The sequence below is a fragment of the Cryptotermes secundus genome, unplaced genomic scaffold (genome assembly GCF_002891405.2).
Source record: "Cryptotermes secundus unplaced genomic scaffold, Csec_1.0 scaffold348, whole genome shotgun sequence".
Taxonomy (NCBI): Eukaryota; Metazoa; Arthropoda; class Insecta; order Blattodea; family Kalotermitidae; genus Cryptotermes; species Cryptotermes secundus.
The window spans coordinates 120,050-143,625 of NW_019736401.1; the positions used below are offsets into that span (position 1 = coordinate 120,050).

General features: G+C 39.4%; 1 protein-coding gene across 1 annotated transcript; it reads right to left on the bottom strand.

The window, feature by feature from the left end:
- Positions 1-1,873: 1,873 nt before the first annotated feature.
- On the bottom strand, positions 1,874-22,593 carry LOC111869867 (zinc finger protein 189-like). Its single transcript, XM_023861706.2, has 7 exons — positions 22,479-22,593; positions 22,202-22,294; positions 20,841-20,905; positions 20,036-20,203; positions 18,223-18,390; positions 7,942-8,224; positions 1,874-2,031 (listed from the first exon to the last, which is right to left on the bottom strand). Exons 3-7 carry the CDS (start codon positions 20,898-20,900, stop codon positions 1,874-1,876), a joined length of 837 nt encoding a protein of 278 aa, XP_023717474.1. The 5' UTR covers positions 20,901-20,905; positions 22,202-22,294; positions 22,479-22,593.
- Between the last annotated feature and the right edge of the window lie 983 nt (positions 22,594-23,576).

The following is a 23,576-nucleotide window of genomic DNA, read 5'->3' on the forward strand; positions in this document are numbered from 1 at the left end:
GCTGGAGCATTGTCGTGGTGAAGCAACCAGTTCCCATTTCTCCACATTTCGGACCGTTTTCGTCGCACACTCTCATAATCTTCATAACACATCCACGTAAAAATGTTGGTTTACTGTTTGTCCTGGCGGAACAAACTCTTTGTGGACAATGCCATTCATATCAAAAAAAGAACTCAACATTTTTTCACATTGGATCGTACTTGACGCGCTTTCTTTGGTCGTGGTGAAGTTGGAGTTTTCCACTGGCTTGGTGATTGCTTTGATTCTGGATCGTACCCATAGCACCAAGACTCATCGCCATTCACAATTCTTTTAAGAAATTCTGGATCGTTCTGCACTTCACTCTTCAAGTGGCGGCAAACATTCACGCGGTTTTCTCTTTGGTCATCTCCGAGCAAGCGAGGAACAACTTTTGCAGACACCCGTCTCATGTGCAAACCTTTGGTTAAAATTCGCTGGACCGTGCTCCATTAGATGTTTGTTTCCTCAGAAAGTTAGTCAATGGTCTTTCGACGATCTTCATCAATTGCACGTTTGATTTTGGCAATGTTTTCGTCATTTCTTCCTGTCGAAGGACGCCCGGGGCGTGGCATGTCTTCTGTTGACATGTTGCCAGATTTGAAACGGGAAAACCACTCGTAGACCCGTGATTTCCCCAAAGCATCATCATTAAAGGCTTGCCGAAGCATCCCAACAGTCTCGGCTGCAGTTTTCCCTAACAGAAAGCAAAATTTCACGCACACTCTTTGTTCCTTCTGGTCGGCCATCTCACTAATCGCCACAGGGTTGAAACAGGAACGCACACAACAGAGCACCACAGAGAAACCACTTAACTTAGACTGACGCCAGCTCACTAACAGTCGCGGGAGACCCCCAGCTAACACCACCTAGCAGCACAACTCGTAACTACAAAGCATGTGCGCGCAACAGGTCGGTTCCGGTTATTTTTGGGTCCCCCTTCATATATTCCCTATTCAAATGTGAGCAATTGAGCTCTAACATTAAACTGACCCTTCATGAAGCTCTTATTAGATCCGTAATGACTTATGCTAGTCCCGCCTGGGAGTTTGCGGCAGACACCGATCTAGTGAAATTACAGTGCCTGCAAAACAAGATTCTCCGCACCATTGGCAATTTTCCAAGGCGCACACCGGTCCGCGAATTGCACATGGCATTCAAAATTCCATACATATATGATTATATAACAAAATTATGCAGGCAACAAGCAGAAGTCATACAAAATCATGATAATGAGAATGTTCGCAACATCGGACAAGGCGAAGCCCACCACAGAAAGTATAAGAGGCTTAAACTTGGCGGCGGTCAGGCATACGACCGTTCAAGTGAGTAGACTGCCGTGGTAGCTAATACTACTAGGAAAAGAAGAAGAAAGGGCATAATCTGCTGTACCTAGCCTGGACTAACAGAGTCCTTGTATATATTGTACACAGAAGTAAGGAATAAGTGTTTCTATGTAAATGTATGTAAATACAGACAGTGGACTTAATAATACAGACTGACTGACAAATGACAGACCCGACCTCTCATCAGAGAGAGTGCTCACCATAGACAAGACAGTAACTTTCATTCCAAAGAAATATCTTGTCGTGAGCCCCAACTGAGGCTCGACACCAACACAGACAGACTGACTGACCTTCAGTTGGAACATGACTCTGACTCTGACCGGCAACATCAGTCTACGATCAGTCTACAAGCATTCTACACACAGTCAACACCAGCCAGCACACTTCGTCCTCAGCGCCCGGTATTTGGAGTCTTCGGCTCTGCGCTGCGCCAGGAATGGCCGTCTCGATGCTCTGACAGCATGCCCGACTCACTGGGCTGCCTCAGCTCTCCAGCGGTCATGCCCGACTCACTGGGCATCTGGCGTAGCTACAGCCTCTCCACTCCAGGGACCGCGCTCCACAAGCAGACTTCCACCAGCAACCACGCTGTGCAACCAAGCAACTGCCGCACTGCCACCAGGCAACTTCCGGCAACTGCCACACTGCGGCAAGACGATCAACTCAGCTGCCGTGACAGCATTAGTCAACACCCTTCAACCAACATCTCTTTCTACCTGCGTACGTAGCGCTACTTCATCGGCCAAACATCCCCGCAGCCAACGGTCCTTTTCAGGACCTAAAAACTTTCCGAAGAAGTGGGTTGTCATTGGAGTAACGACAAAACCCCACAGGTTTGTATTGTTTTATTATTTATTTAAACTGCAAGTGGGTTTATGCCCGGTGCCAGTAGTTATTTTATTATTATTTATTTATTTAAACTGCAAGTGGGATTTGCCTGGTGGCAGTGGTGCTACAATAAGACACAACACACAAATATCACACATGACACTACAAAAAAAAAACACAGCACACAAAACTACACAAACAACAAAGACACACTAGCACACAGTGATTACAATGAAATTACACTTACAAATGTAACAAATACAGTTACAACTACAATTATATAAATTAATATTAATGAAATACACTAAATAGTAATAGTACTGGAATGTGTAATGTTATGTTCTGATGCACCCACAGTTCACCATGACTTTCCCTTTATCCCACTTCACTTCACTTCATTGCCTTTTTGGATGATTTCCTCTATCCCTTCACTTTGCATTGTTTATTGCTTTCCTAATCCTTTTCCTAAAATTGCTTGATTTACAGGAGAGAGTCCCTAAAGCATCTGAAGGTAGGCGGTTCCAAATCTCGATGGTCCTATTTGCAAAGGAATATTTTCTGATATGTCTCTAGCTTTCTGCTCCAAATTTTCCTATCATGATCGACCCTGCTCAGATAGCATGGTCTTTGTAAGCTATCCCCTATAGCCTTCCAAGCCCGTTTTCCCATGTACACTTTGAAGAGAGCACATATGGGAGATATCTTTCTACACTCTGTCAAGGTTTCCCAATTTGAATCATTTCTATGATGTGCAAATTTAGCCGCCATGTTTTTGACTCGGTCTAGTGCATTTATCTGCCCCTTTGTATAAGGATCCCAGCACGCCGCCCCATATTCAAGAATCAGACTCACTAGTCAATATTAGAGTCAATTTTACCGACTACACAACACTTTATTATTATCACACTACATGTTTCGACCTCAACAGGTCATCCTCAGGTGTACGAACAACTGTATAATTACACGCAATCACATTCGTTTTTCCTTCTTATTCAGGCTTACGCTCAATGATATATCAAGCTCTTCTTATAGAACACAAGTTAAAATATTATTCTAAAAGTTAAAAGTTAAAATTTTTTAAAATTTCGTGAATCGAAGTTCGACTCAGATCACTGTTTATACTTTCACTTTCACTTGTTTTTCTGTCACTTCCTACTTACGCTCACCACTGCGTCCAGTTCACTTCAACTAGTTTAATTACTACCACCGGTTAAAAGTTCATGAATTAAAGTTCAACTTTATTATATTGGTTGCACGTTCGCTTTTTTTGGAGGTCTCGCTGTTCTTCTGCATCCTCTGATGCTGCTGGATCTGTGAAAGTGAGAAAAACGAATGTGATTGCATGTAATTATACAGTTGTTCGTACACCTGAGGATAACCTCTTGAGGTCGAAACATGTAGTGTAATAATAAAAACGTGTTGTGTAGTCGGTAAAATTGACTCTAATATTGATTAAATAAACAACAGGATGCAAGAAACAATTAAAGTGAGATCCACTAGTGATCTGTAGGCAGATGGGTTAGTCTTGTACGTAAGCCCAGATGGGAAACATGAACTAACCTTTTGTGAGTGGAAGAGGGATTAGGACTACAGAACCCCAGCTGAGCATGGAACCATTTTCACTGTCTGCATCCCAAGGTGTGACGACATGGAGACTAAAAGCATAGTAATTCCCTTCTAGGTTCAAGACTTTGTTAATTATTGTGGACATTTCTCTTACATTCAGAATGAATGTGGTGAAAAATTATTTTTGATCTTCTTCACTATAGGCCCTTTACCCACCGTGATGTACCACTGTCAATCATTCACTCTTTGACATCTCTTAAGACTGCAGACTTCTAACTCTGTGAGTCTGGTGCCATATCACAGAAAACTGCAGTCCTAACATTCAGTGCTGCACTTTCTAATTTTGTACTGTTACATCGGCAAATGAGCATTTGCATTATGATACTGAGGCAAAGTGTAAAGTGGCAACACTGAAGGAGAACAAGGACTGCAACTGGTGAAGGCAGTGGCGACAGGGCATGGCCACATTGGAGGGGGTTACAATATTTTTCTTCTTTCAAGTAGCAGAGATAAGAGATGGGAGGTGTCACTCATAAGAATTGTAATATTATTTCAAATGAGATTCTTTTCCAATAGTAGTGTTTACTGGAGAAGTGTTTTGTTTCTTTGCTAGAATAGAAGAAAAAAATTTATTACAGAGGATCAAGTGCAGTTTGTCAGTAAAACTGATGAAATACCCACAGGCATTTAGGAAATGTTAAACATTTATGGAAATGAAGAAATGTGCAGAGCATACAGTATGAGACAACAGATGATCTGGCCAAACAGGAAGTGATTCAAATGTGGAAAAGTGACTCAGATTATGAGAAATGTTTGTCCAGAAATTAAAAGAAAAACTGAATTTGAAAAGAACTACTGCTAGAAATTAACACAGCTGCACAGAAATAACAGAAAATCTTTATTGCTAAGATACTTGCCTAAAGAATGGCAAGAACAATTACTAATAACAAACAGTTCATGCTCCCTAACTTGCAACAGCAATGATAATTCCCCCTGGGGGCAAGACATGCAACAGAGGGGTCTCTGTAACTTCTCTGGATACAGCATTCTTACTGCCATCATGTCCCCTCCTTACTCCTGTGTAGGGGGTGGGAGGGGGTCATCTCAATCACTTCATTTTGGGTTGATACTGGAACAAATCGCCATCACCCTTCTTGTACCTGCAACATCTGAGTTTGGTTAGAATACAATTTTGTGAGGAACTGGGGCATTCAGTCCACAGCTTTGGCAGTACTTCAGCCAGACTCGAGGCATTAAAACATAACTTCTGTCTCCACTGTCCTACCATTGGTGGTACATCTTATGCAAAATTAAGCAAGTGTTCCTGGGCAAGAAAAGTGTCAGTAATCAGAGAACACTTGCTCAGAGTGACCAAGACTTAGCTTCGGTTATGATGCAGTTCAGGCAGTGAAGAAAACGGGTATGGAGGGAGGGGCATAACTGCACTGAATTTAAGTACAATTAAAAGCTATTCCTCCTGTGTCATTCCACTATATGAAACCTCTGAATTGCAATTAATAATATTGATGATATTGCCTAATTTTATTAAAGAATTATATAATTACACTGAAACTTATGTCACAATTTTCAGATGACTCTTTCCCTCTAAGGCAAAGGAGTGCCTGAGTGCCAAACTACTTTCTTTTTTGATCTCGTGACAACTGCTATTTATCTGCTGATATTCACAATGGAAGGATGTAAGGAAGTCTTTCATGATCCTTTCAATTAAATTCTTATTACACTGGAACCTCGCTTAACGAGCATAATTCGTTCCAGAATCTTACTCTTAATGTGAAACACTCGTTAAGCGAAACAATTTTCCCCATACAAATTAATGTAAAATATGATGTGTTCCATGCGGAAAAAAAAACTAAAAAAATGTTATGTATAAAGTTTATTCAAAGAAAATTATATATACATTGTTAAGGAGTGTGAATAATCTTAATCTTTTCTTCTATGCAGAATGAACCAACCTGGAATGTGAATTCGATTTGCAGAAAACAAAAAAAGAATCAAAATGATTAGTTTATTATTTATGATATATATCTAATTCTTTCTTACTACAAAGCTGTCTTGAGACATTTGTTTTTGCCGACGCTTCAAAATCTGGTGATAATGGAACACAGCATTATCATTAAATAAATCTGTAGCACGCATAGCCACTGCCTTATTAGGGTGATGCTTCTCAATGTACGATGCAACAGTTTCCCATGCTTTCAGCATTTCTCTTATTGTGCCAGAAGATTGTTTCTTTGCTGTTACCTCCTCCTCCTCCTCTGACAAACTCTCCTCCACAACTTCTTGCTGTGAAACACAATACAACTCCAAATTGTGCAAATCGTTGATGTAGACCGATTGTATGTGCGTGCTAGATGAGCCACGCTCGCACTTCATTCTCGTTTTTCAATGATTTTACATTTCATTTCTACGGTTATTTTTATTCTCGTATGGCTGTCTTTTTGCGGCTTTTTCTTCGGGGACATTTTTGCAAGGGTTATTAAACTTTGTACAAAAAAAAAATCACAAATAATATGTCTGAACACAAGTTTGGAAAAATGTATGATCACAAGTGACACTAAGATGCTAGCGGAACGAGCGCTAAACAAAGACTGATGTAGGAAGTGCACAATCCGGGACTTCCCCTCTCGTCACTCGTTATGCAAAATGTCGCTCGTTAAGCGAGTCATTTTTTTACAACTTGTTTTGCTCGTTATGCAAATTACTCGTTATGAGAGGTGCTCGTTAAGCGAGGTTCCACTGTACTATTATATTTCTCCACAAGCATAATCAATCCACCTTTATTAAACTTTCTTTTTATAATCAATATACCAAGTATCCCGCAAACAGATATCTTGTCTGTCATGTCCAATATAGTGTAGTTTGTATTCATGTGACCAATCCACAGTAGTCATCTCAATATATTAAATCCGAGCGATATATTAATCTGAAACTAACTGATCACCGAATTTACTCACATGTAATGGCAGAAGAGCACAGATAACGTATAGCAAAAAGCATATAATGCTGCTGAATTATTTGCATAAGCTGTCGATCCGTTTCAGTGACTACACTCTACTAATCATTAGCTTTAAGTGCTGAATTAACACCATAATTGTAGGATGTCATGTCATGTCAGTTTCCACTCAACAAGACACGGCATTGCGCACATTCAGCAGTCAGAATCAAATGGAACCCATTTGCACAGATGTTTTGTACCATGGGACTCAGTTCATTTCCCGTGAAAACAACACAGCAAGCCACGAACAAACATAGGACGATACTAAGAATCTCCTTCTCAAGATAGACAGGCGACACAAGTTCAGCACCCTCCAAGAAAGATGATAGGAGAAGTGACACGAACCTGCTTGATCTATAAATTTTAGCTTAAACAACAAAGTTTTTTAAAAACTTTAAAAGTTTTAATACTAGGAAGGCTGCTGTCATTGTGAAAAGTTGAATATTGTGTATATTGCATATTTGTGTAATTTAGCACTAAAGAACACCTATTGTGATAGTGCTTTCCGAATAAGTTTTGATGTTGCCTCTGAAGATGATCCGTAAGGATCGAAATATGTAAGGGTGCTGAGTTTTCAAGTGGTAGAACTTAAATAGTCACACTGGACAGAGTTGTTTTTGTCTTTGCCATCTCTGCTGCTCTATGATTTACTGCACACATCAACATGAATGCGCTGATGTGTCCTCAGATTACTCTGATCGCTGAATGACTTATTACATACATCACAGCAAAATGGCTTCTCCCCAGTATGTATGCGCTGATGTCTCTCCAGATGGCTCTGCGTACTGAATGACTTATTACATACATCACAGCAAAATGGCCTCTCCCCACTATGTATGCGCTGATGTCTCTCCAGATGGCTCTGCGTACTGAATGACTTATTACATACATCACAGCAAAATGGCTTCTCCCCAGTATGTATGCGCTGATGTCTCTTCAGATGGCTCTGCTGACTGAATGACTTATTACATACATCACAGCAAAATGGCCTCTCCCCACTATGTATGCGCTGATGTGTTTTCAGATGATTCTGATCACGGAATGACTTATTACATACATCACAGCAAAATGGTTGCCCCCCACTATGTATGTGCTGATGTCTCTTCAGATGGCTGCGCCGACTGAATGGCTTATTACACACATCACAGCAAAATGGTTGCCGCCCACTGTGTATGTGCTGATGTCTCTTCAGACTCCTCTGATGACCGAATGACTTTTTACATACATCACAGCAAAATGGTTGCTCCACACTATGTATGTACTGTTGTGTCTTCAGACTACTCTGATGACTGAATGACTCATTACATATGTCACATATAAATGGCTGCTCCCCACTGTGAATGCGTCGATGTGCTATCAGAATTTGCTCTTGACTGAATGAATCTCCACACTTATCACAGGAATATCGTCGCTCCTCACCATGTACAGGTTGAAGTTCATTCAAATTACCCTGGAAAATGAGAGTAAATAACATGAAAAATCCTAACAGGAAGAGAAATAAGTTTGAATCCCCAGTACAGTGAGAGCACCCCCCTGAGAGGTGTGTGCCTGAGTCCATCAGCATGTATGGAGGTTTCTGAGTCAACAGAAGTTAAGCTGCACTGCCACTGTTTAACAAATTCCAAATTAAGTAAAATTATGCATTTGTAAGGCTGGACAGGCATCTAATTAATAGTGGATAGGCTCCATAAATGAAATAACAATAAAGGCTGAGCTAGAAAATGATACTAACTTGTGAGTGTCGATAAGCCATAAAATTGAAGTACAAAATACTCGCTCGCCATGTCATAATTGTCCTTAGGGTTTCCAAGCACTATACATGACACATGACTGGCAAGCGCTGACCTAACATGGCTGACTGCGCTATAAGCCAACCACATAACTGTATTAAACGTACATTCATGGAAAATCTCTTTTGGAATTTCGTTTCCATTATCTCATGTGGATTATTATGGGACCATGTATGCACATTTCGTAAATTATTTACACCATCCAGGGTAAAAGATGCCTCATCACCGAATAAAATGACGCTTAACAGTTAGCGATGAGCTTTTATCCAGTGGCACAAATCCATACGCTGTGCATGGTCGCCTGGTTCCAGATGTTGTACCCTTTGATCATGGTAAGGATACAATTCTTCATCATGTAAAGTTCGCCACACCTGCATACGTGATACGCCGATGCGAGAGGCCATTCTACAAGTGGACAGATGCGGACTTCTCTGAACCATCTCAAGAATGTTCTCTCGTGTGTTTATCATACGTACATCCTCCCTTTCAGAGTGCACAGAAACACTCGGAAGAGAACCAGTATCACGCAATGTCTGGTGAATTCGCGTAAATACACTTCGAGATGGAATCCTTCAATCGGGAAAATGCCTTTGGTATTCTTCAACAGCAGCACGTGCATTGCCACTGCAAAATCCACACATAAAATGCATATCACAATATTCCACGTGTGAAAACACAAGAGGCATTTCAGCAACTCATCACACAACTAATCATGACCCCTCCGAAACATACTCCATAGGTAGTGCATGAGCTTATGGCTAATGTGAATCATGACACTCAAGGACAAACAGATAAGACATGGCAGCTGACAGGTATAGTGCATGGACCCACCAGAAGACCACACTTTTCTCAGGCCATTATCTCTGTAACCGTTGAACTTTGGACATAGGTGTTTTGTGTTATATCGGCATACTTTAACATAAGGAACGCCCTCCCCGAAGTCTGGCACATTCCTCCTGGGACACCCTGTATGTGTGTGTGTATATATATATATATACACCTATGTATGTATGTGTGTATAAAAGGGCCCAAAAGATGAATAGCTAACTGTCGGTTCAATAGACATGTCCACCCCTGATACAATGAACAAATCCATATGAGACATCTCCTAGTTTGCAACACAAAGATTCCTTGACAATGTAAACGTTTGGCGTTTGCCAGAAAATGGCCACTACTTCTGGATGTATGAAATGATAATGCGCACACCACACTGTGTAGAAGCAGGAGTATGAACGCCTTGCAACAGCAACATGTGCATCAGGCAACTGTGCCTCATTTGAAGGCATGTTAACACGAACATGTGTTGGGCAATAAGACAAATAAAATACACTACCCAACAAGAAGCTATTAGATACCTAGCAGCAAAGAACCTACAAAAAATTATATCAAACCACAATACAGCAAACAAAGAATACAAAGAAGAAATATACACAACTAAACAAATACAACAAAAATTAATACACATACAACATAAAGCAACACCAGCAGAAGCAGACAAAGGGAAAACATTAGTGATTATTTATAAAGACAATTTGAATAAAACTGTTAAATATTTTATTGATAATAATATCACGAAACTAAACAAAGACCCCACACAAAAATTCCAAAAAAACTGTACAAAACACCTTAAAACAATGCAAAATCATAATAGACCCAATAACAAAAACTGGTTCACCAAATGAACTCACAAGCACCCAATATGAAAGCAAAAATTAAAATTCACAAACTGGAGGCCCAAATTAGGCCAATAATAAATAATACCAATGCTCCTACATATAAAGTAGCCAAATACATACACCAAAAATTAAGTAACATCCTAAATTTAAAATATGAGTATAACATTATGAATACGACACAATTTGCAGAAAACATCAGAAAATTAAAATTAAATTCAAATCATAAAATATTAACAATGGACATTAAAGATCTCTATGTCAACATTCCAATAAATGAAACACTCACCATAACCAATAACCTACTTAAATTAAATCACACAAACAAAAACATCACAAAAGAAATTATGGCTATACTTAAAATGACTTTAAATCAAAATTATTTTCAATACAATGTTAAATTCTACAAACCAAAATCAGGCATAGCCATGGGCTCACCTCTGTCAAGCATAATAGCAGAAATTTTCCTACAACATCTTGAACAAAGTAAAATAAAACTTCTACTTGAAGAAAAAAAAAACATTGTTTACAATAACAGATATGTAGTCGATATAATCATAATCTATAATCAAACAAAAATAACAACCCAATACATCCTTAAACAATTCAATGCACAATATAAAAATACACAATTCACAATAAATGAGGAAATAAACAAACAAATAACCTACCTAGACTTAAATCTTACTAATGAGAAAGGACAAATAAACATGGAAATATACAGATAACCCACAGCAACAGACGTAACAATAAATAACAAATCATGTCACCTCAAAGAAAAAAAATTAGCAGCACATAAAAACTGGATACACAGGCTGCTTACACTACCATTTGAAAAACAGCAAAAGAACAAAGAATTAAATACTATTATCAACATCACACTAAATAATGGATATAGAAAAGAAGATATCACACAAATATATAATAAACTTAAACAAAAAATAAGTAAGCCAATCAATAAAGATAAAAAAGAACAAAATGGGTCACCTACACATACACAGGAAATTACATATGGAAAATTACAAAATTATTTAGGAATACTAACATACAGATAGCCTTTAAAACTAATCATACAACAGGTAGACTATTACACGAAAAACAAAACATTAACCCTTACTGGCAAAGTGGAATATACAAACTAACATGCCAAAGTTGCCAACAGGTATACATAGGCCAAATGGGAGGGAAACTATCAACACAATACAATGAACACATAAGAAATATTAGATTAAACAAAGATGAATCAGCTTTCGCCCAACTCACATTAAACACACGCCATCAATACGGACTGATAACAACAGTTATGGAAATCCTGGAAAAAGCTAAAAAGGGCAACATAATGAGCATAAAAGAAGAATTCCAAATATATTACTATAACAAACACAATAAACTGATAGATGAGCAAAAACAAATAAAAGAAACCAATAACCAACAAAACATGTTTGACCTTATAAGACAACATGTGAACACACCCACTCCAATGTCACAGACACAAGATATATAAACTACATTACACAGCACTCTTCAAACATCACAAGCAGCACAGCATGCATACAAACCACACTGTTAATAACAAGGTAAGATGTACCTAAAACCTTTATTAATTTATACACCTTATACCTATATAAATACTTATATAACATACTCTAAAATTATAATTTATTTACAGAACAAACCACCAAGGGATAGACGGCAATTCCTCTTAAAGAAGATAAAACCAACCCACATTGGTTCACGAATAAAATTATCTTAAAATAAATTTATACACACACACTCATAAACATAATTTTAATGTAAGGAAGGATGCTGTGGTAAAACAAATTGAATTTTTATATATAATATAGTGGAACATTTCTGGAGACATACACTTGTCATCCTATCCCAAGTGATGGACGTTAAGAAAAATTATCTCTCTACATGTTATGAAGATATGTTAAATAATATTCAAACATCTATTGCTGACAACACGATACGGGTTTCCTTGGGTGAGACTTCTGACATAGATGGGTGGTATATCACGAATTATAGTTGGAACCCTGAAACAAGATCAACAGGGAGAGATATTTCTTTTTGATTGTGAAGTTCTTGAAAGTGCAAAGCATTCGACTATAGCTGTCCTATTTGATAATTCCATGAACATGTTGTGGCCAGATGGAATACAGCGAAATAGTGTCCTTCTCCTAGTAACAGATGCTGCTCCCTACATGAGGAAGGCTGCCAAAGGACTTCAAATTCTCTACCCGAAAATGATCCATATTACTTGCCTCGCTCATGCATTGCATAGAGTGGCTGAAGAAGTGCTAAGAAATTTTCTGGACGTAGATAGGCTAATTCCAGATGGAAAGAAAATATTCATCAAGGACCCTCTTAAAGTACTGAAATTTAAAAAAGAAGCTCCTCTACTGCCACTTCCTCCACAGCCTATGATCACACGGTAGGGTACACGGCTGGACGCTGTCGCATATTATTGTGAATATTGCACAACCATTGGTTAATGACTTTGACAGCTGCGAGTCAAGCTCAATTAAAGCTGTCAAGGGCTTCTTTACTGCTCGAGCACAAAATCTGACAGATATAAAGTCAAATGTCTGTTCAATTTCAAGTGCAATAACTCGCCTGGAAGCTGTAGGGACTGAACTCTGTGATGTGTTGGACACTGTAAAACGCACTGAGAATGAACTAAACCGATCTCATGGTGAAGTAAGCAACAAGAGTAAAACCTAAATAGAAAGTGTTCATCAGAATGCTGGTTATTCAACAATAAGCAAGACTGCACATATACTTTCCGGTAAACCAGAAACATTTGCAGATGATCCAGATCTGTTACCAAATGATCTAACATTCTTCAATTATGCTCCTGTCACATCATGTGATGTGGAACGAAGTTTGTTCAATTCAGTTTGTAATTGTAACAGTGAAAACTGAGACGCAAATATCTTGTGTTACAGGAACACTGAAAACTGAGAGCCGAATAAGCTTCTGTTCTTCTATATTGTGTTTTTAGCTAACAGAGTTAAGTTAATGTTTATATCATGTGCGCCAGTGTGTGTCTAAAATATGAACACAAAAATCAATACTAAAAAGAAAACAAGAAATGGTTTAATCCAGTATGAAATGTCACAATTCCATTAGTTTCCTTTCCTTCAGAAACACAATAGAGCTAATTTGGTAAGTAGGGCCTACTATTATCATCATCATCATCATCATCATCATCATCAGTAATCTGTCAAGACGACAGGTCCACAGTCTCTTCCAAAACAATTCCTCCACTTAATGCGATCCGGAGCTTTCTCCTTCAAATGACAGTATCCTCTTCTGTCCCCAAGGTCATCCAGCATCCTCTTACGTCTTCTTCCTCGTCTTCTTGTCACTTCTATCTGCCCATCTATCTTTCCTTCGATAACTTCTGTTAGAAGGCAGTTTCTGCGTAAAACATGACCAATCCAATTAGCCTACCATTTTCTTATTTCATGTAGGATATTCCTCTGCTCACTGACTCTAATTAACACTTCTTCATTGCGCACNCCTTCCTTGGTAAGGCGTTCGCTGTACAAGTTGAACAGACTTGGTGATAAACAGAATCCTTGTCGAACTCCTCTTCCAATCAGCACACTTCCTGTCTCCCATATGTCCAGTCGTACTCTAACTTTCTGATCCATGTACAATTTGCTAATCAATCTTCTTTCATGCCAATCGATACCTGTTTCTTTCAGGATCTGCATTAATTTGGTCCAGTTTACCCGGTCAAATGCCTTCTGCCAGTCTATGAAGCAAACACACAGTTCTTCATCTATCTCCAAAGTTCGTTCCGCTATAATTCTCATCATCCCAATTGCATCCCTGGTTCCTTTTCCTCTTCTAAATCCAAACTGATCTTCTCCAAGTACATCCTCTATTTTCCTTTCAATTCTTCTTTTAAGTATCTTTGCTATTATCTTTGCTGTATGTGCAATAAGACTTATTGTGCGATGGTCGCTGCATTTTGTAGCTTTTGTCTTTTTCTTTAAGGCAATCATTGTAACTTCTGTAAAGTCCTTGGGCCACTCTCCACTTTCATATATGGTGTTCATTAGTTTTGTCAGTGTTTTCAAACCACCTTCTCCCAGTAACTTGAGCACATCTCCAGGTACATCATCATCTCCTGTAGCCTTTCCCTTCCTCATTTCCTTGATAGCTTTTTCCACCTCACTTTGTAAAATATATGGTCCTTTCTCGTCTGTATCTACTTCTTCTTCCGGTTCAACTTCTAAGGTTTCTGGCCGATTAGGTCGATCATATAGTTCTGAAATATAATTTTCCCAAATTTTCAGCACTTGCCTCTGATCTACTATTCTATTCCCCTGGGAGTCTTCGATGCCAACATTTTGAATCCCATGATTCTCTTTCCATCCTAGTTCTTTTGTCTTCATGTACATCAAATCATAACGGCCTGTTCTTTGAAATTCCATAATCTCATTACATATCTTCTCAAGATATTCCTTTTTGGCCCTGTCCGTGGCTCTTTTCAATTCATTCCTCAGTCTCCTGTATTTCCTCCTGCCTTCTTCATTGTTGACATTCTTCCATTTCCTTCGCTCCTCCATTTTACTCATCATCTCCTGTGTAACCCATGGTTTTCTTGCTATCTTCTCAACTTTACCTACCAAATCACTGATAGTATCTAACATGCATTCTTTTATATCGTTCCACTGCGCTTCAGCATTTCCGCTTTCACCTTCAATTGCACCGAGTTTCTCTTCTAGAGTCTCTTGCACGCTTTGTCTTTGAGCATATAACTTCTCCAAATCCCATCTGGGTCTGCGCTTTCGAAATCCTATAATTTTCTTCAACCTGGTTCGGAACTTGGCAACCAGCAAGTTGTGGTCAGAGTCAATGTCTGCCCCAGGAAGCGTCTTCACATCCTTCACACTGTTTCTGAATCGATGTTTCACAAGGATGTAGTCCAGCTGATGCCTCTTCCAATCCCCAGGTGCCTTCCATGTGTAAATTCTTCTCTTTGGCTTCTTGAACCAAGTGTTGGTAACAATCAATCCATTTCGTTCACAAAAGTCAATAAGCATTTGACCTCTGTGATTCCGTCTTCCTAGTCCATGTGATCCAACAATATTCTGATATGGTTCATCTCCAACAATGCTGTTCCAGTCTCCCAATATGATGCTGTTTGTGTCTCCTCTTCCATCTTCCTGAAGAATTTCTTCAATTGTGTCATACACTTTTTCCACTTCATCATCTTCATACTCTGATGTTGGCATGTACACTTGTATAATCAGTATATCTACCGGTTCCGCCTTTAACTTCAGAGCAATAATTCTGTCATTACAAGCAATCTTCTTAACAACACTCCTCACTACACTTTTATGCACCACTATTGCCACACCTCTTTCAGCCCGTTCACCTCCGGAATAATACACCGTATAATCACCTCTTCTTATTTCACCTTGTCCATTCCATTGCACTTCGCTGACACCTAGAACAGACACCTCATTCTTCTCCATTTCCGTTTTCAAATTCTCCAATTTTCCTGCTTGATTCAAGGTCCTGACATTCCATGTTCCAATCTTGTATCCATGCTGTTTCTTCTGATCTTCGCACTTTTTCTTGTTGTAACGCCTGCATGACATTTCCTCTAGAAACACTCCAGCCCGGAGTTCCGATTGGGGGAGTAGTTTACCTCCGGATTGTTTTGCCTCCAGAGGAAACATCTCGCATATATGGTATCTCTGTTTCTGGAAAGAGACTATCCAGGAAAAGTGATAATGTGGTAGATTTTCCATTTGCTTTCCACATCGCAGTACAGCAGCCGTTCAAACCACTCTGGTCACGCCTGCTGCTATACGAACTGGAACCATCTCGAGCATCATTTGCTCTGTGCTTCAAGTCGCTACTGATGACGTTGCTTCCGGCATCAGTTTTTGGTGTCTCTCTTCGTCTGATGCCTACCCTTTGACCTGTCCAGCAAGGGAGGCCCTGCCAGTAGCTGCGCTACCGCTGGTATAGCTCTCAGGGTCCTTGGCATACTCAAACTCCCTCACCATGATAAGGTGGAGATACCAACGAGGGGGCTACTATCATATATTCATCATTTTCATTCTTAAACTCTAGTAAAAGTTATAATTAAAATTGTGAAATGATATGTCCCATTTAATATTTAAGGTCATATTTTACACATTTTGTGTCATACTTGATGTAATTTTGGGTCATAAGTGCATGCATATATTTACAGTTTTGAGGTCATAGAAATCCGGGCCCCAGTAATAATGCATGCCATGCAGCTGTGCGATCCAGCTAGCCAGGTTCATTTTTGCAGTTGGTTCCTACAGTGGATCACTGAAGATGATATTCATCTTGAACCGACATTCTTTTCTGATGAGGCACGGGTTCACTTGCAGGGAAAAATAAATATGAAAAATGACTGCTACTGGATTTCACTAAATCCACATCTAACCCATGAAGTATGGCTCCATCCAGTGAAAGTTGGAGTCTGGTTTGCTGTAAGGGCAACAAGGATTGCTCTACCTGCATTTTTTAAAGGAACAATTAAATGTGAAAGATATGTATAGTTCAAAGGCCGCGCCACAGCTAAAGTGGTTAGTCGCTGGCTTCTCACGGCGGCGGCATGGGTTCAATCCCGGGTCAGTCAAGTGAGATTTGTGGTGGACAAAGTGGCACTGGGGCGGGGTTTTCTCCGAGTACTTCAGTTTACCCTGCCAATCTTCATTCCACCAATTGCTCCATAATCACCCTCACCTATCATCTGGGGCTGGTACAATAGGCCAGAAGTGGCCGCCAAACCAAGTGGACTCAGTCCCACCCCCATCAAACAAACAAAAATTATGTACAGGTCTTTCTCAGGTAATTCTTTTGAGAGTTACAAAAGCAGAAAGACTCTATGGCTGGTTTCAGCAAGACTAGGCTACTGCCCACATTTCATGTATGTCTATGCAAGCTTTGCCTGGTACTTTTGGGGACAGAAATATCAGCACCTTAATTCTAATTCTTAGATACTTTCTTCTGTGGTTCTTTGCAGGGCAAAGTTTAAAACAGTAAACCCCATGAGGAAGAACTAAAAAGAATATTCATAGGGAAATTGCAACAATTCTGGCACAACAGCTTTAAGGGTTAATCAGAACCCCTTCTGCTGCTGCAAGGAATGTCTACGTGTAGGGGGACAGCATTTTCAACAACTTCTGTGACCTGTGAACTGTATACTTCATTCCAGACGTTACTGATCACAGACATACCGATACATTGGCAAAATTTGTATGCACCCTGAAGCCAGTGGTGCATCAGTTGCTGTGAACCGGCCGAGAAAAGTAAGAACCTCCGCCTATATGTAGATGTAGAAATGTTCTTATTTTCATTACTAGCTTTCTTTGTGTGTTTAATTACAGCCATTGTAGATTCCACTTAACCACAATTGTGTCTATATTTTAGGATGTGTTGCCAATGCCAATTCTTCACTATTGCTTTCTACACCCCTTACACATTCTCTGTATCTAACATTTAGTCACCTTCCTGTCTAACTGAAAATAAAAAAATCTGTTATGACAACCACTCACCTGACAGCAAGTACAGAGGCAACTCCAACAGTGTCAGGTATATTAAATTTACTTCAAACATTATCACAAAGCCATAGAGAATCATTAGTTATCCTATAACAAATCCTCAACATAATGACAGCTCTATGTTATTACATGGATACAAACTGCATCAAGACAGAAAACAAATAAATGATAAACTTCAGCATTTATAGATTCTGGGAACTCTATGATGTGGTAAGAAAGCACTGCTTAGTGGAGTGGTACATCACATGCAACATTCAACGTACTACAGTTGCCTTGAAACATTTCAGGGGGAAAAAAAGACCTTCAAAATCAAGTCAACAGCGAGGTAGAGCTGTTTCATGTTCACAGAGATGGATCAGAAAGACAAGTGGCATTTCTGTACATTTGTATCATCTGCCTAACAGTGCACATACAGCTCACCTCAGGTTCAGCCTTTATTTCTGGAAATGTTATTAGGACAGGATCCTCTTCCTCTTCTGCATCTGAGACTGCCTCAGCTTTTACATTCATGGTCTGATTTGCATCATGAGGTGCTGGCCATGTCTCACCATATGGACCCACTAAAGTGTTCTCCGAATTTGTACAGTTCTGTAAAAACCATCACATCCCTCTCAGAAATGGATACACAACACCACACATTAAACAGCTTATGCTCTCCTTGCTATGGCTGTTTCTCGTCACATTTAACTCATAAGAGCTGTTTTGTACGGATACTCTTCTCTACAGCTATCACAATCACTAGAAAGTACTCGGTTCATAGCTCAGTGACCTTCCCAAGGAACTACTGGTCACTGCAGCATACAAAAACTATAATTTTGCCTGTGTTTCTGTATGGGTGTGAAACTTGGTCTCTGACATTAAGGGAGGAAGATAGAATGAGGGTGTTTGTAAACAGGGTGTTGAGGAATATTTGGACCAAAGAGAGATGAAGTGACAGGAGATTGGAGAAAAATGCATAATGAGGAGCTTCAAAACTTGTATCCTTTTCCACGTATAATTAGAATGATCAAGTCAAGGAGGATGAGATAGGCAGGTCATATAGCAGGCATTGGGGAGAAGAGGAATGCATATAGGATATTCAGCGAAAGCCAGAATGAAAGAGATCAGTAGGAAGACCTAGGCCTAGGTGGGAAGACAATATTTAAATGGATCTTTAAGAGACATAGGATGGGGTGGTGTGGACTGGATTCATATGGCTCAGGATAGGGAATAGTGACAGCTTTTTGCAAACATGTCAATATGCTTTCAGGTTCTATACAATGTTGGGTAATTTTTTTGTGGCCAAGCAACTGGTGGCATCTCAAGGACTCACTCAGCTCCATGGAGTCAGTGATGGTACCTAAAGGCTAATTACTGTGGCCACACATGCACATCATGGCTCTGTATCCTAAGGCAACCAGACCCAGTACAAACCCTTCCACATTATTTCTTTAAAATCTATCTTAATAGCATCTCTCCATCTGCACTTAGGTCTTTCTCTTAAGATTTCCATCCAAAATTTGTATGCATCTCTCTGTTGAATGTGTACTACATGACTTACCGACACCACTCTCCTATATAATATCCCAAACTGTTATCACCCAAGCGTAAGGAACTCCCCACACGGATTATGCAAACAAACAGAAGCGGGTCACAAAATATTTAGTTTCCTTGATGAAGAAAACTGACATATGAAACTAAAACTCTTGTCTGTGCACACAAGCATGAAACACAATCCTTCCTCTCATAGCAAGAAATGTTTCTTCAGCTCAATACAGTACAATTCTTACCACTCTTGTTGCAAGAGAATGCAGAATCTTTTGTAACCTTCATCACATGAAAAATATCTTGTGGGATTCATTGGAATTAGCTCACAAGAGTTATAGTAATTTGAATTCTTGGTTCTAACATGTGTTATCTAGCTACGAGCAGTTCCGTGACTTCCTATGGATTTTTGCTGCTATAGAATTTCTCACAAATACAGTTCAGTTTACACAAAATTTAATTTCATCTACATCAGAACTGCTTAAAAGGAAATGGAAGTGGTACATCACAAGCAGCATACATTCAACAAACTATAACTGTCTAAGAGACACTTCAGAGAAGGGCCTTCAAAGGCGAGTCAGCAGCACAGTGGAACTGTCCTATGTGCACAGACAGACAGCCAGACAGATGGAGATGAGAGAGGCAACAGGAATTCCTGCCTATCTGTGATATCTGCCTAACAGTTGACATACAGAAGCATACAGCTCACCTCACGTTCAGCCTTTACCTCCTGAACTGTTATTTGCAGAGGATCCGCTTCCTCTTGTGAGTCTGAGACTTCCTCAGGTTTTATATTCATGGCCTGGTTTGCATCATGACTTGCTGGATATGTCTCACCATATGGACCCACTAAAACCTTCTCTGAATTTGTACAGTTCTGTAAAGGCATCACATCTTCTATCAGTCATGGCTGTACAACACCATACATGAAACAATATATGCTCTCCTTGCTGTAGCTGTTTCTCATTACATGTAACCCATAACAGCTGCTCTGTACAGATTTCTTCTCTACACACTTCATAATCTTAGCAAGTGTTAAGTTCATAATGCAGGGACCTTCCTGAGAAACCTGTGGTCCCTGTGGAAGTACAGACAATACATATCTGCTCTTTATGGAACCTAAGAACTCATCACTATGTTCACACATGCCCATTATGACTTTGCATCCTGACACAAACAAACACAGTCCAAAACCCCATAACTAAATCTTTAAAAAATCCATCTTCACAACTGTCTCCCAAGTGGTCTCATTCTTTCAGGCTGTCTGTCAAAATCTTTGTACACACTTCTCATTCTCACAAGTGTGCTATATGACCTAACCATTATCACTCCCCTTGAATTAATTCCTCTCCCACATAACATACCAAACTGTTATAATGTGATGAACCAAGTAAACTCCCCAGATGGATTATGAAAACTAACAAAAGCTTCGCATAAAGAGTTTGGTTTCTTAAGATATGAGAATTGACTCATGACAATAAAATTGTCTGTGGACACAAGCACAAAACACTCACCATCCTTTCTGTCTCAGCAGGAAATGTTTCTTCAGCTCTCTGTAGCAGAATTCTCGCCATTCCTGCTGCAAGAGAATGCAGAGTCTTTCATAATGTTGAAACTTTGTTATATTTTAGCATCCTGTTATACCGATTCATGTCCGTGGTTTATGCTGACCGTCTTACAGTGTATACACTTTTTCACCTTATTCTTCACCTCTACACTAGATGTTTCGGCACTAATGTGCCATCTTCAGGTGTCTTTATGCATGTTAAACTATTCTACTGCATGCCACAATGTCTCCATTCTAAAATGACTAAAATCTGTTTTCGTCATATAGGACGATGAATTCTAAATAATAAAACTTTTCAGGATTCTTCCTATGTTGCAGTCAAACACGCGAATTACGCCAATCCTCTTTTATGTGAGCATTCCTCCTACATATATTTTTGTATCATGTTCTGTGTTGTGTTTTGCTCCTGTTACTGCATGCGTTGTACTGCATGTAACACTATCCTGGCTGTCCTGCAGTAACAGGAGCAAAACACAACACAGAACACGATACAAAAATATATGTAGGAGGAATGCTCACATAAAAAGAGGATTGGCGTAATTCGCGTGTTTGAGTGCGATGTAGGAAGAATCCTGAAAAGTTTTATTATTTAGAATTCATCGTCCTATTTAACGAACACAGATTTTAGTCATTTTAGAATGGAGACATTGTGGCATGCAGTACAATAGTTTAACGTGCATAAAGACATGTGAAGAAGTGCCGAAACATGCAGTGTGGAAGTGAAGAATAAGGTGAAAAAGTGTATACACTGTAAGATGGCCAGCATAAACCATGGACATGTTAAAACTTTATTTCATTTTTGTGGGTGGCAAATGAATTGATTTACAAGAATCCTGGTCCAGTGTTTCAGACTAGCTCTTTCTAACGGGCCCAACTGAGTAGGTTTATCCTTCCCTACCCACCTGAAGACGGAGACAGATCCAGTCTCCGAAACGTCGTGGTCTTTTGTCTTTTACATACCAGATGATGGATGAAGTCCAAAATAAGCCAAAAGAAGTACAGTATACACCATCGTCAGAATCCTTTCAAGTCTATCCAAGAATTCTTGTGATACAGAGGTTGTACATATATACAACTATAGTGATATAGAAGTTATATAGTGACGTGGATTTCTTTGTTCTCAGAGCATAGGTCGGAAGGGATTATGAAGTTTAGTGCCTTATTATGTTGTGTAATCTAACCAATTGTTGCTCAGTTTTTAAGGCAGATAGTTCACCCACTCTTCGGTGAAATTCTTACTTCCAAAACGTCGGTAAATGCCTACCAGACTACACGGAACTACGTCCTAGAAACATCAAACCTACTTACAAATTTACATCGCAGCGCCACAAAATGTTCTGCAACTTCAACCAGTTCACCATCGACCATCAGCTTTAACGATTTCCTTTATAAGTCGGACTGCTATGTGTAACAAGCGAGAAAGCAAACAGTAAAAATGTGCATTCTACTAGAAACATCACCCTCAGTAGGGGCGCTGTGAAGTTTAGCAACAGCGGCATAATATCACAAAATTTGTCAAAATATGAGGAAATCGAATTTCTCTCGAATGATCCTAATGATTCCCTAAATAATACCCACAACTTACACATTTCCACTAAACGCGTAATATCTAGTAACAACAACCTTCGACCTCGCAAGAGTTCCTTTTACTCGTGGTCGTCGTAATCGTCGTAATCCGACCCGTGAAACTCCCATGTTATTGGTTGGCAACATTGCCGCCTTGACACCTCGATGAAACGCTGCTGCCATCTATGTTCAGTTTCATCATCATCATCAGTAATCTGTCAAGACGACAGGTCCACAGTCTCTTCCAAAACAATTCCTCCATTTACCAGCGGTATGCAACTCAATGCTATTAGCGGGCAACACAGCCACTGCTGCCGCGGTGGCCGGCGGACACTCTCTTGATAAAAAAAATGGCTGCCGACAGTGCCGAGGGCTCGGTCGGTAAGAAGGTATGCTATCATACCACCTGCCCTGTCGGTAAGAAAGTACGCTATTATACCACCAGCATTTTTTTACTGCTCCCTCCCAAAAAATCACTGGTTCACACGTATAGCTAGAATTAATAATCGATGTAAATGAAATATCCATATTTTACAGGCACTGGTGGGAAACTTTCTCCAGATAAATAATGTTGCAACCTGATATCTTGTACTGCTGAGGTTCTTACTCCACTGTGTGTTTTCTGTTTTTGAACTGAGTATAACATCACTTCGCTCAAAACCATCTGGAGGAGAATGAGTTAAATGATATCAAACTCAGTTCGAAAACAGAAAACACACAACAGAGTAAGAACCTGTGCAGTACAAGATATCAGGTTGCAACATTATTTATCGGAAGAAAGTTTCTCACCAGTGCCTGTAAAATAAGAACATTTCATTTACATCAATTCAACACCCCCTTACTGAAATGCAATGGATATTTGAACTATAACATATATAGAATACTTGTGCTTAGGAAAGCTGATGGTGGGTAAACTTGAAAGAAAATTCTGTTTCCATCAGAGATACTTGTATTCAACTTCATAACTTTGCTTACAACTTATACTTGAAAGCTACACAAAACATAGCTTTTCAGTTACATTAATGTGTTATAAATCATGTTTCAGTAGAATAATGTAACTTGAGAATCTGATACACACTCTTGTTAACACGATTAAGATTGCATTTAATAATATATG

Excerpts from the sequence above, each read along its gene's own strand:
- LOC111869867 (XM_023861706.2), bottom strand. The coding sequence starts at position 20,900 with ATGGCGAGAATTCTGCTACAGAGAGCTGAAGAAACATTTCCTGCTGAG. Across the intron at positions 20,204-20,840 it reads CTGCTGAGACAGAAAGGATG|AACTGTACAAATTCAGAGAA; the intron begins GTGAGTGTTTTG and ends ATGCCTTTACAG. Across the intron at positions 2,032-7,941 it reads GAGACATCAGCACATACACA|CTGAGTTGATCGTCTTGCCG; the intron begins GTGGGCGGCAAC and ends CTGTCACGGCAG.